This window comes from Microcaecilia unicolor, chromosome 2 (genome assembly GCF_901765095.1).
Source record: "Microcaecilia unicolor chromosome 2, aMicUni1.1, whole genome shotgun sequence".
Taxonomy (NCBI): domain Eukaryota; kingdom Metazoa; phylum Chordata; class Amphibia; order Gymnophiona; family Siphonopidae; genus Microcaecilia; species Microcaecilia unicolor.
The window spans coordinates 555,890,254-555,909,448 of record NC_044032.1 but is presented as its reverse complement, the minus strand read 5'-3'; the positions used below and the strand labels follow the sequence as shown (position 1 = coordinate 555,909,448).

The window sequence follows — 19,195 nt, the reverse complement described above, 5'->3', positions numbered from 1 at the left end:
TGACTCCAATCCTTTGATCCCCCACCCCAGAAAGGGTCCCCCATGCCCCAGTCCTCTACCCAGAGATGCCCCTGCCCCTCTGACACTAACCAAAAAGTTCCTGGCAGTCTAATGGACACCCATCCCCTACTCCATGACCCTCTTCCTGACACCCCATAAATTCTTCCTGATAGTCTAGTAGGCCCTTCTACCCCCAGGCCCTCCAGATAAAATGGCAGCATGACCCCATGCAGTGCATCCTAGGATGTACTGCACAGGGTCAGTCAGTCAAATAAAGGAATTTTTCTCTGCCCAGACTACCACATAAGGGAAAAAATTTCCTTATTTGGCAGACTGACCTCCAGCACATGACTCTAATGCATTGCCCCCACCCCAGTCACAAAGGTATGATTCAGCAAGCTGGAGAAAAAGCTGCATTTTTTTAAGGTTGCTTTTTTTAGTGGCATGATATAGAAAAGAAAAAACAAAAACCCTTGATTTTAAGCCCAGAGGGCAAGAACAGTCCCTGAACTGATACACATGTGAGCTAAGTGCAGGGGCATAGCCAGACAGCAGATTTTGGGTGTGCCTAGACAAGAAGTGGGTGGGCATAAGTGTTCTCCCCCCCTCCCCCACCAACTTAAAAAAATATCTCAGCTGACAGGAAAACACTGCTCTCTACTTTGGCAGCCTGCTGCAGGCATGCGCTGAAAACTGAGCATGCGCAGTTGCCAGTATGGGCAGCTTAGGAAGCTCAGACTTCTGAAGTGGAGAGCAATGTTTTCAGCACCATCAGGAGGAGGTCTTCAGCTGGCGGAGCTTGGGATCCCCATCAGCTACCACTAAATGTGTGCTGCTGTTGGGTGGGCCTGAGCCCTAAGTGGGTGGGCCCCGGTCCACCCAGGCCCACCTGTGGCTACGCCACTGGCTAAGTGGTTAGAAAGGCAAATCATGAAAACCCATTGTAGCTCCTGGAATAAAACTGAGTCTGTAGAGGTTTCTAAACCAGCCTAGATGAGGGGATTTGGGAATAAGGTAAAAGGAAGTAAAAGTGTGGATTACAAGCAAAGATGGTGATGTTAAAGCAACTGCTCTAATACGTGAGACTATTTTATGGACCAGTAGCTCCACCTGAAACTTTGGTTTTTAAGGTAAGCAAAGTGACTCCAAATTTAACTACAGTTTGTTGTGAGGTCTGTTCTGAGTCCTGGGTGATTGAAACCAACATTAGTGCTACCTTTCAGGGAGCCCAACAAAGAAATATTACTGCCCTGCCTTCTAGAGCGGTGCCATGTGGCTTGTCATGATAAGAGAGAAATAAAAACCATCAGATAAGTAAAACATTAAATATCTGGGGGCTTTGGTCACCCCAGTGACCCTTCAATTCTCTTCAGTAGGCTGACAAGTCTGCTACGGAAGACACATTGCACCTTCCTTGATAGGTAGACATCATCTCTGCTCAGCAGCTCTTGGAAAATCATCCCATGGTCCAGCAAGTTAAAATGCCCTCATTGATACCATCCATGCAGCCTTGCATTCATCTGCAGGATGCAAGTCTCTTTCCCATGGCCTTTGTCCTTGACAGGGATAATTGATGAGAACACTGCCTTTGCAGGTATCTGCTTCACTCTCTCTCTCTCTCTCGCTCTCTCTCTCTCTCTCTCTCTCAAAGCCAAGAAATCACTTTTGATATGGTGACAGGGATGCCTAGCCGCATGTTGTGTGCCAACATGGATGAGCAACATCGAATAGTTAGGAGGTTAGATGACTCTCAGCAGACTCTCTGTAACATCTCAGAGCTTGATGCCATCCTCCTGAACATCGTGTATGGTAGGCAGATGGATGCCTCTATACCTCTCACCAATCACCACTACCCTTCACCTCCTGGTGGTCATTGATCTGGCAATAGAGGTTTTTAAGTGCTGTCTTTTCCTGTTGCCTCCTCCACTTCCAAGGCTGCATACCAGTTCTTCAGTATGAGGGAAGGTGGAACTGGGTCTAGTAGGCACCTGTGCCTTTAGAAGATACTAGCATAAGCAGCAGAAATGATGCCTACATTGTAGACATGGACATTTACACCTGCCTAAGAGAAGGTGTAAATGTCCACACATAGATTATTTAAGTACATGCATAAAAATGGCACATTTTTTAATCTATATGCACACTAAAGAACTCCATCTGTGCTCCACCAAAACACCACACCTGCACACCCATCATGTAAACGTGGGTACATTTTCACTAATCAGAATTGTTATAACAGGTCACACACCAGTGAAAATGACTTTATAAAATTGTCACCATTAAGTGTAAATGCTGAATAATTCATTAAAACAGGTATTAATTAAAGCAAGTATTTAATGGCAAAGAAATTAGCAATAATATTTTTTAAAAAGAGTATGCACTTTATATTCCAAGAAAAAAAAAGCCTGGTTACACAAAAATACTATAATGTCAGAGAACAAAACAAAAATACAAAGGTACAGTTATTTTGAAGATTCTTGTGCTGTTGTTGTAAAACGCCCTGTTGTGAGACCTAATAGTGATTAATAATTGTTTGTGGTGTGACAGCCATTATCTTCTGTTTCTGTTACCTTAACAACAAACAAGATTCTGATCTACAACCAGCCAGTATGCAATGACACTTCTAAAAGGTGTCACAAAAGCTGTTGAAGTTATTTCAGAACAAGCACCCCAAATAGCCCACAGCCAAAAAGAAAAGGGTGGAGAGAAAGAGATCAGATGTCTATAGATTGCATACGGTTATGGGTTGAGTCATGCAATCTGGTCCCGGTGTGACAAAGGAAACATATTTTAGTTTAGAAACAGAGCAAAAGCAATATCCACAAGGCGTTAGATTCTGACAACACTCCTCCTTGCTGTACTCCAAATGATCAGTGACAAGACATGGTAGCATCACAAAACAAGCTTTTGTCATTTACTCAAGTGACCGACTTGTATTCCCGGTTTCTCATGGTATCTTTTATCACTGAAAAACTGGAAAATTAGCATTGGGTTTTAAGGATTCTTAAATCTCTTACAAAAATTCCTGATCAAACCAAGCCAGTCACAATAATGTGCACAAAAAAGGTGTGTATTTATTTTTTAACTTGAAGAATGCCTAACAGATATTAACCTTTGCTGGCACAGGACGAAATATCGTTATAAAATGCAAATTCTTTATAAGCTGGTTGAAAAAGGATAATAGATGTAAGTATGTGTTTTCTCGGTCTAACAGCCAGCCCCCCCCCCCCCCCCCCCAACTGATCAAACTATTTCAGAAAGTCAGTTTCCATCCAGACCACAGCACTACAATCCCACAAACAACCTCATCGCTTCAGTAGCATCATTCTACCTAATTTTTGGTTACCTCAAGTCATCCAAACACCCCGATCCTCGCTTTCTATGCTGGAAGAGCCAGATTTGTAAATATGAAGCAGTAACGTACTTTTTCACTCGCACAATATCAAATCCACTTTAAATGTTTAAACAACTTCAGGATTATTTTTTTTTGTTTGTTTTAATCCAATACATGGTTCAATGCCTCCTTCTTTTTTTATTACTTCGATCTATGCAGCTCCCAATGCAGGTTTGCTTCCCATTATAAGGCTGGCAATGAGACAACACCAATTCTGAGCCGGTCAATAGTAACTGAGAGAAACTTTTACTATTATGTTCCCGAAACACCTCGCAATCCCCGGAGCAAGACAACAGAGGATAACGGGGGGGGGGGGGGGGGGGGGGGGAACAAACACGCACACATAGATTAAACAAACAAAAAAAGTCAATAGAATAAACCTTCCCACCTGGCTCAAAGCTCACAAGGAGCAGGAAGACCAGCATGTTCCAGCCCATGACAGCTGGCAAGGTTTGCCTGTCTCTCCGCCTGCCGTCTGGGCAGCTCCCGAATTGTACTTCTGCTTACAAACTCCAGTTTCACAGACTGGCTGTGCAGCCTCTGCAACTACTACAACCCCAACCTCTTCCCCTGGATCCGCCTCTCCTCTCCCTCTCTGTAGTCATTAATAACTAATCAGCAGGGGGAGGGGGGCTGCTGCTCTGTCGCCACTGCAAGGAGGGGAGTTCGGGCTGCAGGTGAGCCCTGTCGCCAGGCTTCGACCACGTAAAACTCACCAGCCCCCTTTTGTTTTAGAGGGGGAGGGAGACCAAAACTGATTCCAAACTTGAAGGATGTTTTACTTTATACTTTTTTTTTCCAATTGCCTTGAAATGAAATTGTCCAGCTATGAATTTAAGTTATAGTTAAGGTTTCTCTTGCACTTCAGAAAAAAATATAACCTTGAGAATCAGTGTTGCTAAGGTTGTTTCTCTTTTCAATCAGCAGCGCAAAAAAAAAAAAAAATCAGTACTAGGTTAGATATATTATTATTATTATTATTATTACTATTATTATTATTATTATTTGTTGCATTTGTATCCCACATTTTCCTACCAATTTGCAGGCTCAATGTGGCTTACATTATGCCGTAATGACGATCGCCATTTCCGGATAGGAAAATACAAGTGGTATTGCATTAAGTTGCATAAATGGTAAAGTGAATTATCGAATAAGTTAGACAATCAGCTATAGAAAGTTCATTTCCGGTATGCAAAATAAACTGGTAGTGCGTATTGCGTAACTTTCATTAGTAGCAAGTAGTTTCAGTCTAGTGTGGAGATTTCGGTTTTGTCTAGTTCATGTAGAGTCTAGTTGTCTAATATTTAGGATGGATCATGGTGGTATAACTTTTTGAACAGGTTGGTTTTCAGTAATTTTTTTAATAGAACAGGCTTGTCCAAGTTTAGTCCTGGAGGGCTGTAAACAGACCATTTTTTCCCCGAAAGAATATGCATCCATGCTGGTAGTTGTTGACTTTATAAACATACTCTAATATGATGTATATTTAAATATCCTTTATTCAATACAATCTATACTTCAAATATCGTCATTAAAATAGCCATTTCAAAACCCCATTCATAAAACAAACACACAAACAAACCCAGAGAGTTATCTACTGTTCTAAACCAATGTAAAATATCAAACATAGCAGAAAATTCTCTAAATTGTTCAAACCCTGGAGTAACCTTTACATACCATGAAATCCACAAAAGCCACCTAACCCAATCGTGAATCAGATGGATATGCAACCCATCCACTCCTATTCAGTGCCTCTTGAATATACTATACAATCCATTTTTTATGATTCAAAGTTTTTTCCTTCCACATAAGGGCGCCTCTTTATTGCTGGGATGATATATTTCCAATGGAATAAGAGTTAATGATGTTACAATACATTACTTCCTTCGTCTACTTGACATTCCTCTCTTGACGTTCATTAATGTGGATTCCAAATATCAGTCACCCAGCATATCATTGCTCTAGGAGAAAACCATGCCAAAAAGCATTTAGATGAAAGCACAGATCGTACAAGAATTACAACTTGGTCTCTACATGGACCATGTTTCGCTTCAACTTCATCAGGAGACCAAACCTGGAAAAATAAACATATGACCTCCAAAGAACGCAAAACAAATTAAATTTAAACTAATACAAAAAAATAATAGTAAAATGCATACCATCTGCCTAACATAGGGTTGAGAATCCTTGAACAGCTGAACAATGGCGTCCTCAATGCAAAAAAACAATAACGCATGTGCAACAGTAAAAACAACTCCCTTAATATACCCTTTGGCAATGGGAAAGTTAAAAAATCAGCTTGTCAGCAATGTCGCCCACCTTTTTGTTAAGCCCATGGGGCTCAACAGTGTTTCACTGAAAAATGAATTTTTGTTCCTTGAGACATAATCCCTTCGTCAAATCACCACACCAATTTGATATCAAATGCATCAGAACAACAAATTTTAATTCGTTAACGTTTCTCTCTAACCGGTGTGATACCAGTGGGGCCAGGGCCGTGCCAACATGGTAAGCACCGCAGGGGGCGCTGACCTCTCTGACTTCTAGAGGGCGCTGCCTTCCTGAGGTCTGCTCACTTGCATAATCTTTTATCTGAAGTTGTGATTCTCCTCTCTCCCCTGTCCTTCGGTCTCCACATCACAGAAGTGAAGGCAACCCAGCAGTGCTGTGGCAAACAGGCTCTGCTAAAGTTGTTTCAAAGAGTAGAACCAATGCTATATATGTCTTTGGTGTGGGAAGAACTTCTCATTCAGGGTGAGCTTGAACAACATTCAAATTAAAGAGAACAGGTTTGGAGTGAGATGTGAAAGTGAGACTGGGGAGAAATAAAAAATAAATAGTGTAATTGTTAAAATCTGTAAGTGGTTAAAATCTGTAAGTGGTTCAAAGTTTTTGTTTTTTTTCCGAGCATGTACACTGAGAGGAGGACATGACTGCAATGATGTGTGCATAATTATCAGGTAACCTGATATCTACAGCTAAAAGCCATTTCATTGGCTGGTGGTTCAAACAGTAGATTACAACTGTTTAGCTGACGTGTGTTGAAGAGCTGGTAAGTGAAAATATGATTGCTTTTTTGTGTGTTTGTTTTTATATAAAACATTCTGCTTGGATAGGAAGAGTCTGTGATATGTGAAAATACATTTTGCTTTAATGAAATTGCTAAACTTTAGAGTCAGAGACTTATCAATGAGGGATACATACAGTGGAAAGGAAGCCCTGGAAACGGAGTTAAGAGGACAGATAGCAGCAGAATCAGATACTGGGCCAGCATGATCAGAAAAAGAATGTCACCAGACAAAGGTAGAAAAAAAATCATTTTATTTTCATTTTAGTGTTTGGAATATGTCCACTTTGAGAATACTTAACTTCAGGTCCAGTTATTGGATAGTCTGGCTCATATTCCCACCTTTTTTGTTTACACTTTGAGAATTTACATCTGCTATCTTATTTTGCAATGTATAGCAATTTGTTTTCTAAGAATATTGCTGACAATTCCTTTCAGTGTGGCAAGTGGTGAGCGATCATTTTCACAGTTAAAAATCATAAAAAATGATTTGCGATCAAGTATTTCGCAAGAAAGGCTTGTAAGCCTTGCCATCTTGTGCCACATGGGGGGCGCTAACTGATAGTCTGCAGGGGGGCACCAGAGACCCTAGGCACGGCCCTGAGTGGGGCTTTGGTACTCTGCAACCGAATGTTACTCAAATGCTGTGCCATATGAGTTTTTACCTTGCAAATGGTTCTCCTATATACCAGAGACTGCACTGACATTTTCACTGTGTACACCACACCAGGGGAGTCCCAGTCTGTGGTGTCCAGTAAAACAAAAATTATTTAAATTAGATCCCCAAATTTCTGATGTAATCGTAGCATTTTTACAGTTATATACAGTGTCCATAATCTCTATGACCTTCCTGATTCAAATCCCTCAATTCCTCCTGAGCCCTACAGTATAATAGTCCCCCTAAATTGGGACCCCTCTAAAAGCAAATTGTGAGAGTTAATCAAACCCCTTCAAAAGTGTTAATATAGACCAATGATGTGTGATAGATTGCTGTATGGCACACACTTGATTATAATAAGGAAGTACACAGTAATTCTTGAATTTCTCTCTTTACTGGTAGGATTTAACCACCAATTTCTCTGAACATTATTCACTCTCTATTCACCGGGATGCTGTCCTTCAATATATGGGGTTGATGGCTCCTATAATACAGTACCATACTGCAACCAGTAGACTTTCTATGTGCATATGTGGAAAAACTCTCCTGATTTAAATCAATAGAAATATTCAGAAACTCTACTCTAGAACCCCCTATATGAGCAATAAACTGGATATTGGGATCACATTGATTCAGGTAACTCAAGAAATCTTGCAGATAATTATCCGTTCTCTTCCAAATAATGAATATATCATCAATGAAGCATTTCCAGACAATAATGGATGTAGCCTGTCTGTAAGTCTACCAAATTTGGTTTCAAAATCTGCCATGTAATGGTAAGCTACCACGGGGGCAACAGTAGCCCCCGTGGCTACTCCCTTTATCTGGCCATAAAACCTGCCCTAAAACTCAACCTACCTTTTTCTTGATAACATGGAGGGGCATAATCGAACGGGGCGGCCAAGCTTTCCTGAGGACATCCTCGCAGGACGTCACAGACAGGGGTGGGGAAACCCATATTATCGAAACAAGATGGGCGTCCATCTTTCGTTTTGATAATACGGTGGGGCACGCCCAAATCTCAGCATTTAGGTCGACCTTAGAGATGGTCATCCTTAGAGATGGTCGTCCCCACTTTTCAGCGATAATGGAAACCGAGGATGCCCATCTTAGAAACGACCAGATCCAAGCCATTTGATCATGGGAGGAGCCAGCATTCATAGTGCACTGGTCCCCCTCACATGCCAGGACACCAACCAAGCACCCTAGGGGGCACTGCAGTGGACTTCAGAAATTGATTCCAGGTGCATAGCTCCCTTACCTTGTGTGCTGAGCCCCCCAACCCCCCCAACCCCACTTCCCACAACTGTACAACACTACCATAGCCCTAAGGGGTGAAGGGGGCACCTGCATGTGAGTACAGTGGGTTTCTGGTGGGTTTTGAAGGGCTCACATTTACCACCACAAGTGTAACAGGTAGGGGGGTGGGCCTGGGTCCGCCTGCCTGAAGTGCACTGCAGTACCCACTAAAACTGCTGCAGGGACCTGCATACTACTGTCATGGAGCTGTTTATGACATTTGAGGCTGGCATAGAGTCTGGCAAAAAATATTTTTAAAGTTTTTTTTAGGGTGGGAGGGGGTTAGTGACCACTGGGGGAATAAGGGGAGGTGATCCCCGATTCCCTCTGGTGGTCATCTGGTCAGTTCGGGCACCTTTTTGAGGCTTGGTCGCAAGAAAAAATGGACCAAGTAAAGTCGGCCAAGTGCTCACCAGGGACGCCCTTCTTTTTTCCATTATTGGCCAAGGACACCCATGTGTTAAGCACGCCCCAGTCCCGCCTTCGCTATGCTTCCGACATGCCCCCATGAACTTTGGTCGTCCCCGCAACTGAAAGCAGTTGAGGATGCCCAAAATTGGCTTTCGATTATGGCGATTTGAGTGACTCTGGGAGAAGGACACCCATCTTGCGATTTGTGTCAAAAGATGGGCGCCCTTCTCTTTCGAAAATAAGCCTGAAAGCCTGTCATTTGCTGTAATAGAGTTACCAAATTCCCTGAAATAGGTCTAGAATACAAAATCTGTTCTAGCAACCTTAATGCAGAGTTTTGTGGGATATTGGTATAGAGGGATCTAAAGTAACTAACTGATAATTTGTTGTTGATGGGGTAATTGTAGTTGATCCAAAAATAATAATAAATCCGAGGAGTCCCTAAGAAAGTGTGGAATTGTTAGGGCTACTGGTTGCAAATGAAAATCCAAAAACTGGGAGATGGGCTCAAACAATGAACCCTTCCTGGAAACAATGGGGCATCCTGGAGGTTGGTGTAGTGTTTTATGAATTTTAGGCAAGAAATATAGATGGTATAGTCGGGGTACCTTTGTATAAATATCTAAATTCCTTAGATGAAATTGTCCCTACTTCCACTGCTGCCTGTATCATATTTTTTATTTGCATTTGAAGATTACAAGTCGGATCCAACTGTAAGGAAGTATAAAATTCCTGATTTGGTAGCTGAGATGAAACCTCCATTATATAGTCAGTTCTATCCTGAATCACTACACCACCCCCTTGGTCCGCTCTCAAAATATTAATGGAGGAGTCTTTCTTAAGATCTTCCACAGCCTTCCTCTGAAGCCTGGTCAAATTACTACAAACCTGCTTTAGGTTTACTTCTAGATCAGTGACATCCCTCAATACAAATCTTTGAAATGTCTGTATCGCAGCATCCACTGGTCCCTGTGGGACCCAAGACAAAGGTAAATGATATTTTTGCAAAAACGTCATCATACCATCCACTGGTTCATTATTATCCTCAGTACCCCCCCCCCCCCCAAAAAAAAAAAAAAAAATGATGCAAATGTAATTTGCAGAAACATTTATTCAGATACAACCTCGCATCAAAAATATCATAAAAATGGGTGGGTACAAAAGATAATTCAAGGGATAACACTGCAACCTAATCAGCAGTTAACATTGTAGTGGATAAATTGAACACTGGTGTTAATTCTTTCTCTTGGTTTGATGTTTGGGGCGTGCCTCCATGCTGCTTGGTGGTGCCCCTTGTGTCACCCCCCCCCCCCCCCCCATTGGTGCAGATTAAAAAGTAGATAAGGTGGAGGGCGTTACTGCTGACAAGCCACCGCCCTGTGCATTCCATCCATCAGAACAAGTATCTGAGAATTCACTAGATGAATTTAGAAAGGTGACCTTCTTATTTGTGGGATTACATCTGGACCTTCCATTATAATCCATCCAAGGGTATATGTACCCCTTGGCGTAATCCACGTCATCTTGTTTATATTTAGAAATCTTCTGTGCCCTGATTTCCCCTTTATATTTCTCAATCAGGGTTAAATGTTCCTAATGCTGTTGTTCGTACAGGGCCAGAGGTATTGAATGTTTCAATTTGTCCAATTTAGAGTCAAAATCTAATTTAAAAGATTTCACCTCTCTAGTCAGCTTATCGATAGTAATTAACATGAGATCTAAAGCACATGTAGAAAGTAAATCATTCCATTTACAATGTACTCAGTGTCATCCAGGAACTGGGCTTCTTTGTATAACCTTAACCCCCATGGTATCCTTTGTACGTTGCAATATTCCACTATTGCATGGTACTCTGTGCACAGCAGATTTTGAAACCAAATTTGTGTACAGTTACAGATAGGCTACATCCATTATTGTCTGGAAACGTTTCATTAAAGATATAGTCTTTATTTGGAAGGGAATGGATGATGATCTGTAAGATTTCTTGAGTTACCAGAATCAATGTGATCCCAATATCCAGTATATTGCTCAAGGCAAAAACTCAAATAGCACAGCATTTGAGTAACATTTGGTTATAGAGAACCAAAGCCCCACTGGTATCACACCAGTTAGAGAAGAAACATTTGGTTAATGAGTTACAATTTGTTGTTCTGATGCATTTGACGTCCAATCGGAGTGGTGATTTGGTGAAGGGATTATGTCTCAAGGAACAAAATTTATTTTTCAGTGGAACACTGTTGAGCCCTATGGGCTTAACAAAGAGGTGGACTGGGCATTGCTGACAAGCTGATTTTTTAATTTTCCCATCTCCAAAGTGGTTTTTGCTGTTGCACATGCATTAGCGTTTGTGTTGAGGACACCATTGTTGAGCAGTTCAAGGACTCTTGATCATGTATTAGGCAGACAGTATGCATTTTAGTATTATTTTTGTATTAGTCAGTTTAAATTTAATTTGTTTTGTGTTGTTTGGAGTTCGTATGTTTTTTTTTTCCAGATTTGGTCTCCTAATGCAGCCGAGGTGAAACATGGTCTATGTGGAGACCAAGTTGTAATTCTTGTAAGATATATTGTCTGAATGCTTTTTGGCATGAATTTCTCCTACAGCAAAGATATGCTCGGTGACTGATATTTGGAATCAACTCCAACAGAAGGTAACCTCTCCACTGAAGATCAATGCCAAGTGAAAGAAAGTGGAGAAAAACAACCTCTCTCAGATGGTGTTCTCAGCAAATTCTTTATTCAAAACAGTAAGCAAAAAAACAACCCAACACAAGTCGTATTTCGGCCCTACTGGCCTGCATCAGCGGTCTATGAACAAATACATAATTAAAAGAAAATTAAACATAAACAACATTACCACAAAACATAAATCCAAGCTAATAATTGTCAAACCATTAAAACTAAAATATTTGTAAAAATAGACCAAAAAAAATCAAAATTAAAATATTAAAAACCGAAAATCATATGAACTGAAAAAACATACCTAGGAATTTTGTAAAGCAGTGTATTTTCCTAGAGTGGTAAAATTGCAGCCAAACTCATATGTTGTGTGTATACAGTGGGGGAAATAAGTATTTGATCCCTTGCTGATTTTGTAAGTTTGCCCACTGACAAAGACATGAGCAGCCCATAATTGAAGGGTAGGTTATTGGTAACAGTGAGAGATAGCACATCACAAATTAAATCCGGAAAATCACATTGTGGAAAGTATATGAATTTATTTGCATTCTGCAGAGGGAAATAAGTATTTAATCCCTCTGGCAAACAAGACCTAATACTTGGTGGCAAAACCCTTGTTGGCAAGCACAGCGGTCAGACGTCTTCTGTAGTTGATGATGAGGTTTGCACACATGTCAGGAGGAATTTTGGTCCACTCCTCTTTGCAGATCATCTCTAAATCATTAAGAGTTCTGGGCTGTCGCTTGGCAACTCGCATCTTCAGCTCCCTCCATAAGTTTTCAATGGGATTAAGGTCTGGTGACTGGCTAGGCCACTCCATGACCCTAATGTGCTTCTTCCTAAGCCACTCCTTTGTTGCCTTGGCTGTATGTTTTGGGTCATTGTCGTGCTGGAAGACCCAGCCACGACCCATTTTTAAGGCCCTGGCGGAGGGAAGGAGGTTGTCACTCAGAATTGTACGGTACATGGCCCCATCCATTCTCCCATTGATGCAGTGAAGTAGTCCTGTGCCCTTAGCAGAGAAACACCCCCAAAACATAACATTTCCACCTCCATGCTTGACAGTGGGGACGGTGTTCTTTGGGTCATAGGCAGCATTTCTCTTCCTCCAAACACGGCGAGTTGAGTTCATGCCAAAGAGCTCAATTTTTGTCTCATCTGACCACAGCACCTTCTCCCAATCACTCTCGGCATCATCCAGGTGTTCACTGGCAAACTTCAGACGGGCCGTCACATGTGCCTTCCGGAGCAGGGGGACCTTGCGGGCACTGCAGGATTGCAATCCGTTATGTCGTAATGTGTTACCAATGGTTTTCATGGTGACAGTGGTCCCAGCTGCCTTGAGATCATTGACAAGTTCCCCCCTTGTAGTTGTAGGCTGATTTCTAACCTTCCTCATGATCAAGGATACCCCACGAGGTGAGATTTTGCGTGGAGCCCCAGATCTTTGTCGATTGACAGTCATTTTGTACTTCTTCCATTTTCTTACTATGGCACCAACAGTTGTCTCCTTCTCGCCCAGCGTCTTACTGATGGTTTTGTAGCCCATTCCAGCCTTGTGCAGGTGTATGATCTTGTCCCTGACATCCTTAGACAGCTCCTTGCTCTTGGCCATTTTGTAGAGTTTAGAGTCTGACTGATTCACTGAGTCTGTGGACAGGTGTCTTTCATACAGGTGACCATTGCCGACAGCTGTCTGTCATGCAGGTAACGAGTTGATTTGGAGCATCTACCTGGTCTGTAGGGGCCAGATCTCTTACTGGTTGGTGGGGGATCAAATACTTATTTCCCTCTGCAGAATGCAAATAAATTCATATACTTTCCACAATGTGATTTTCCGGATTTAATTTGTGATGTGCTATCTCTCACTGTTACCAATAACCTACCCTTCAATTATGGGCTGCTCATGTCTTTGTCAGTGGGCAAACTTACAAAATCAGCAAGGGATCAAATACTTATTTCCCCCACTGTATCTATGTGGACATAAAAAATACATATATATATATATATATATATATATATCAAAACGGATACTGGATACATAATTTAAAGGTCATAATGTATATATATGAAAATAGATTGTCATCTATGTCATCTATTCAAATTGATAACATTAAAACAACCAAAGAACAGAACAAATATCATTGTATATATACATTAGGTTTGAAAACTATGTATTGAAACAAGCAAGACTAAATAGTACATTTGGTTTGAAAACTGTATATTGAGATGCAACAAATAAAGCATAAAAATTAATAAAAAGAGCATCAAAGGAACATAAGATGTATATTTCCAGACTGCATCTATATATAAAATCAAACTTAATCACAGTTGTGCCATTTGGAATCCACACTAATGAATGGAACAGAGGAGGTCAAGCAGATGAAGGAAGTAATGTATTGGTGTAACATCATTAACTCTTATTCCATTGTAAATATATCATTCTAGCAATAAAGAGGCAACCTTATGTGGAAGGAAAGAACTTTGAATAATAAAAGTGGATTGTATAGAATATTCAAGAGAAACTGTATAGCAATGGATGGGTTGCATATCCATCTGTTTCATGATTGGGTTAGGTGGTTTTTGTGGATTTTATAGCATGTAAGGGTTACTCCGGGATTCGAACCATTTAGAGAATTTTCTGTTATGTTTGATGTTTTACATTGATTTGGGACAGTAGATAACTCTCAGGGTTTGCTTGTTTGTGTGTTGTTTTATGAATGGGGTTTTGAAAGGGCTATTTTAATGACAATATTTGAAGTATAGATTGTACTAAATAAAGGATAGTTAAGTATACATTATATTAGAGTATTTCTATAAGCAAGTCAACAACTTCCAATATGGATTCATAGAATTGTTGTTGTTAAGTGGATACTCTGTTGTTGTTATTTAATGAATATGCATGAGAAAGATTTGAATGCCCACTACATCCATTGCACATCCATGTAGTGGGCATGCAAATCTTTCTTATGTATATTATGTACCATCCACTATATCTTTATTATCCAACTAGACAAATTCTTTTAAAAATTTTCCCTCGTTCAAACACATATTGAAATTTTTCAAGCTATTGCATGACTCCATATATAACACAGCATGATGTTACAATTTTGCCAACCCTTTACCCTTAAGCCTGTGCTTTTATAATATGTTCTTCTTCTTACATCCATTATATATATAATTCCAATTAGTCTGTAATCCAACTAGGATAATGTGATGTTCCTTTACTATAAGTTCTTAGTCCATCAATCAAACTAAGTTTATAGTCCTTCTTTAGATTATATTCCATAAAACTTAACAGTCTTCGGAGTGACAATTGTTGACATCCAACACCTGCTATATCACCCTCCACTTTTGCACAGAGATACCAACATGCTGCAATCCAAATCTTAATGTCCACAATTAATTGCCTTCGAACAGTATTTAACTCTCTGAGAGTTAACAGCATTCACAGCCCACAGGTCAAGGAATTAAGCACTCAACAAATGAGCCACTATCGCCATGCAAGTCTGAGCCTGAAGCCACAGAGGATCTTTCGCTCAACTCATGCGTGAACTCCTGCAAATGAAAGATCTCATCAAGGACAATGCAGAATCCCTTGCAGAACTAAAATCTATGGTATTAACTATCAAACAACAAATCACATCACATTCCTTTTGCCTTGATATAGCCAAAAATAGGATTGATATACATGATTCTCAGTTGCAGGCTATTCCCAGAACCATATGAAGGATATAAAACCTGGAAAGAGACCTTGAGGATCTCAACAATCGTTCCAGACACAACAATATTAAAATTTTGGGATTACCTGAAAAAATGCGAAGGCAATGATATAATGCAATTTCTTCACAGATGGCTTACCAAAACTCTACAACTTTCCTTTTCAATACCGATGGAATTCAATCAAGCTCATAGAACACCATCTTTTCTGTTTACTGGAGCCACAAGACCTTGCCCGATCACCTTGCGTCTTCTTCAATACCAACATGCAATGTAAATACTTCAAATTGCCAAAGCTAATACTCCTTTAAAATTCAAAGGTCGAGCATTCTGATAGTGGCAGATATCCACAAAAATACCATCTCCAAGAGGAAGTGATTTTTGGCGATGAGATCTCATCTGAAAACATCGGTGTGCGCTATATCCTCTTCTTTCTTGCGACTATGAAAGTCATGCTACACAATCAAAGTCATTTGATGATCCGGTTTTGCTAAAAGAATTTCTGGAACAATGTGGATTTTCATTTATGGAAGATTCTTCTGTTCCAACTTGATTGACAACTTACTATGTTAATACTAACCCCCATAGTACCTATTTATCTTCTGCTTTGCAAATAATCGCAAGTAATACTAAATAACTGCTTATTGATTTACTTCCTCTGGAATTTTTCACAGTCGCATTCATCTTACGAAACTGCTTCAAAATATATGGTGAGACCATCCAAATACTTCTAAATGTCCAATGATAACATATGGGCTGTTACAACTATGCTATAATCACTGTATTGATATTTGCATATTTACAATGATTATGAGCTTTAATGTGTGTGCACACATTTTTCACAGTGGTTGCCTGGCATACATATTGATATCTTCACATGGGGTATATGATAATTGCACAGGTCGTGCTCTCTCTCTGTTTTATGTTCAGCCTCATGATGGCACTTTCAAGGTTATATAGTTTGTTGTTCTACTCTTTCATTGTAACAGAGTTGTATTGCATGTTTCTCAGATACTTCTCAGATATTTAGGGATAAATCCTTGTAATCTTAGGATAGTTTATATTTTAGATTTATATTTATGGCACATCTTAAGAACTCTGGGGTCCTTTTACAAAGGTGTGCTAGCATTTTTAGCACATGCTAAAATAAGCATGTGCTAAATGCTAGAGACACCCATATGTTCCTATGGGTGTCTCTAGTGATTAGCATGCGCTAATCATTAGCGCGCGCTAAAAATGCTAGCGTATCTTTGTAAAAGACCCCCTTTATTATTGTTGCCTCATGTCTAAAACCAATTCTCTGAAACCTATAGCCCTAAACATCAAGGGTCTAAACAATCCTATTAAAAGGCACACATTCTGGTCATATATTTCTAAAATGTCACCTAACATTATCTTTCTGCAGGAAACATATCTTAAAGGTAAGCATACACATTTATTGAAATACCCCCTCATATTCACTAGGAATTGCTTCCCTAGCCTTGGGGAAAAAATGGTATTGCACTTTTCACTAGATCAGCACTATTACTTCCTATTATCTCTTCTTTGCTCTCGATGCAGAGGGCAGATGGTCATACATGGAAATGAAAGTTGGCTCCTCCTCTCTAATTCTGTGCGGCATTTATGCTCCTAATTGTGATTCTCCACTCTTTTTTTACCAATATAGCTGAAACCCTTTCACACCTTTTACCTTCTTCCGTTATACTGGGCAGAGATTTTAATCTAGTCTTAGATCTTATTGTGGATAGACAGTCACAATATACTGCACCTTCTTCTAAGAGCAGACCAGTTTTAAAAGGTATAATTCAATCTTTGGGATTACATGATATATGGAGATTATTACATCCCTGTAAAAATGACTATACTTTCTTCTCTGCACCATATAAATCCCATTCAAGAATAAACTATTTGTTAGTATCCCAAGACACTGTATTTATCACTTAATCAGCTGATATCCTATAGACCACTATCTCGGACAATGCACCTATCAATTTGATGTTTTCTCCATCTGGATCAGAAATCTTTAAACCTAGTTAATTTGATTCATCTGGAATCCAAAATCAGAAACTTTGAAATACAATTTGCTTCTAACCTCAGAGGTCTGAATACAATGGTATATTTAACAAATTAGCTTCACATCAAGTGATCTCTTTAGGAGCCCTATATTATTCAGAAAAAATAAGATTGAGTGGCTACTTGCTTCATATTTAAAAGGCAAGACACAGAAATCTCATATTCAAACCATCAAAAATTCTCAGTCTCAAATTATAACTAACCACACTGATGAAATCTTAAAAAATTTCCAATACTTTTATTCTTCACTATATTCATCTTAATTACATTCCCCCAATGAAAATATTTCAGAGTTTCTTTAAAAGCTTCCCATACCACAACTTACACCATCTCAAATTAAGAAATTGGAGGACCCTGTCACATTGCAAGAAATACAATTAGCTATTAAACACCTTCCTGTGAACAAAGCTCCAGGTCCAGATTGATTATCTGCTAAATATTATAAAACCTTCTCTACCCAATTAGCCCCACTATTGCTATAATTCTTTTTGAGACCGATGATTAAAGAAGCCACGGTGACATTCTATGTTTGAAAACTTCCAACAGTCTTGATGTGTGTCATCTTTTCTGAGGTCTTTTTCCCCTTTTGTCTTTTTTACCCTGTTGAACAGATAGTGTGAATAGACTAATTTCTGGATTATTGTTGTGGTACACAGGCTTGAAGGGAGTTCCCCTTTATTTCTGTTACTTGTATAATTCTTTACTTACATAGTGGACAATGACACAATTGGTGGTACATTCACTGAAGCAAAGATAGTGGTTCTGCCCAAACCAGGTAGGGATCCCGCATTAGTATCCAGTTATAGGCCCATATCATTAATTAACCTAGACAGAAAAATCTATGTGAAAATCCTCACCAACAGATTGGCCTCTGTTATGTCCACTATTGTTCATCCTGATCAATATGGATTTATGTCTAGAAGATAATTACATAACTATATCCTCTCCAGACTAAAGGAAGAAACTTAGCTGGACAGGTGAACGTTTTTTTATCTCTTTTCTTTGAGGAAAAGGCCTCGAGAAGCCCCCTGCTTTATTTTTGATAGCGGGGGCTGGACTTCTTCATCATTGGCCTTAAAAACCTCTGGCAGTCAAAATTATCTTTCTTGCCATCTTAATAAAAAATATTAATAATTTTTCTTAAATCACTTAGCTTAAGGAACAGCTTTGCCTTGCTTGCTTTCTTGCTCTTCTGCTCGTTATTTTTTATTTTTTTCTACGAGCCACTCGATCTCTCAACCACCTGGAGTATTAACCACAGCCTGAAGAGCTATTGTTAAACTACAAGAAAGGGGATCACCTCATAGTGTGATAGAGTTTATGTCTAGAAGAGCCACCAGTGTCAATGCACGCCTATTTTGTAATAGTCTTTACTTGGCGTACAAATCATCAGCTTCAGTTCCCACAAGCTTTTTCTTTTTGTTTCTTTTTTTATTTGAGTGTCGCCTCTTCATATTTTATTTTAAATATGTACACTGCCTAGTGGCACTCTTATGTAGCAAATAATACATAAATAAATAAATGTCAGTTGCTGTGACAATGATTTGCTGGAAACTACCTGTTGCAAGGATGGCAAGTACTGTGATAACCTCTATGTGAACATGCAAGGCATAACTTCAGTCTGGGCCTCAAAGTCATCTTTAGCAGCACATAGAGTTCAGCAATAGTAGCCTTATTAAAGTGGTACCTCTGGAAAACCTCTTCCTCTGTAAACTGTAAAACAAAATCATTCTTGGCCTGTAGACCCTTTGAGCCCTATACCTATCATGTCTCCTGCACTGGGCCAGCTTCTGTGGTTGGGCCTGCTGCTGTCTGCCTTTTCCTCCTCAGCAGTCTCCTACTCTGCTAAATGGGCAGATAGAACCACCACATTACTTTTATGAAGAGCGATACT

At 39.8% G+C, this 19,195-nt stretch overlaps 1 protein-coding gene across 1 annotated transcript in view; it reads right to left on the bottom strand.

Annotated features, from left to right (window-relative positions):
• Window positions 1–3,868, bottom strand: part of KIT (KIT proto-oncogene, receptor tyrosine kinase) — a 146,284-nt gene extending 142,416 nt beyond the window's left edge. Inside the window, exon 1 of the mRNA XM_030191394.1 lies at window positions 3,783–3,868. Coding sequence (XP_030047254.1) covers window positions 3,783–3,831 — 49 coding nt within the window. The 5' untranslated portion in view covers window positions 3,832–3,868. The remainder of the gene's footprint in view (window positions 1–3,782) is intronic.
• Window positions 3,869–19,195: the final 15,327 nt, after the last annotated feature.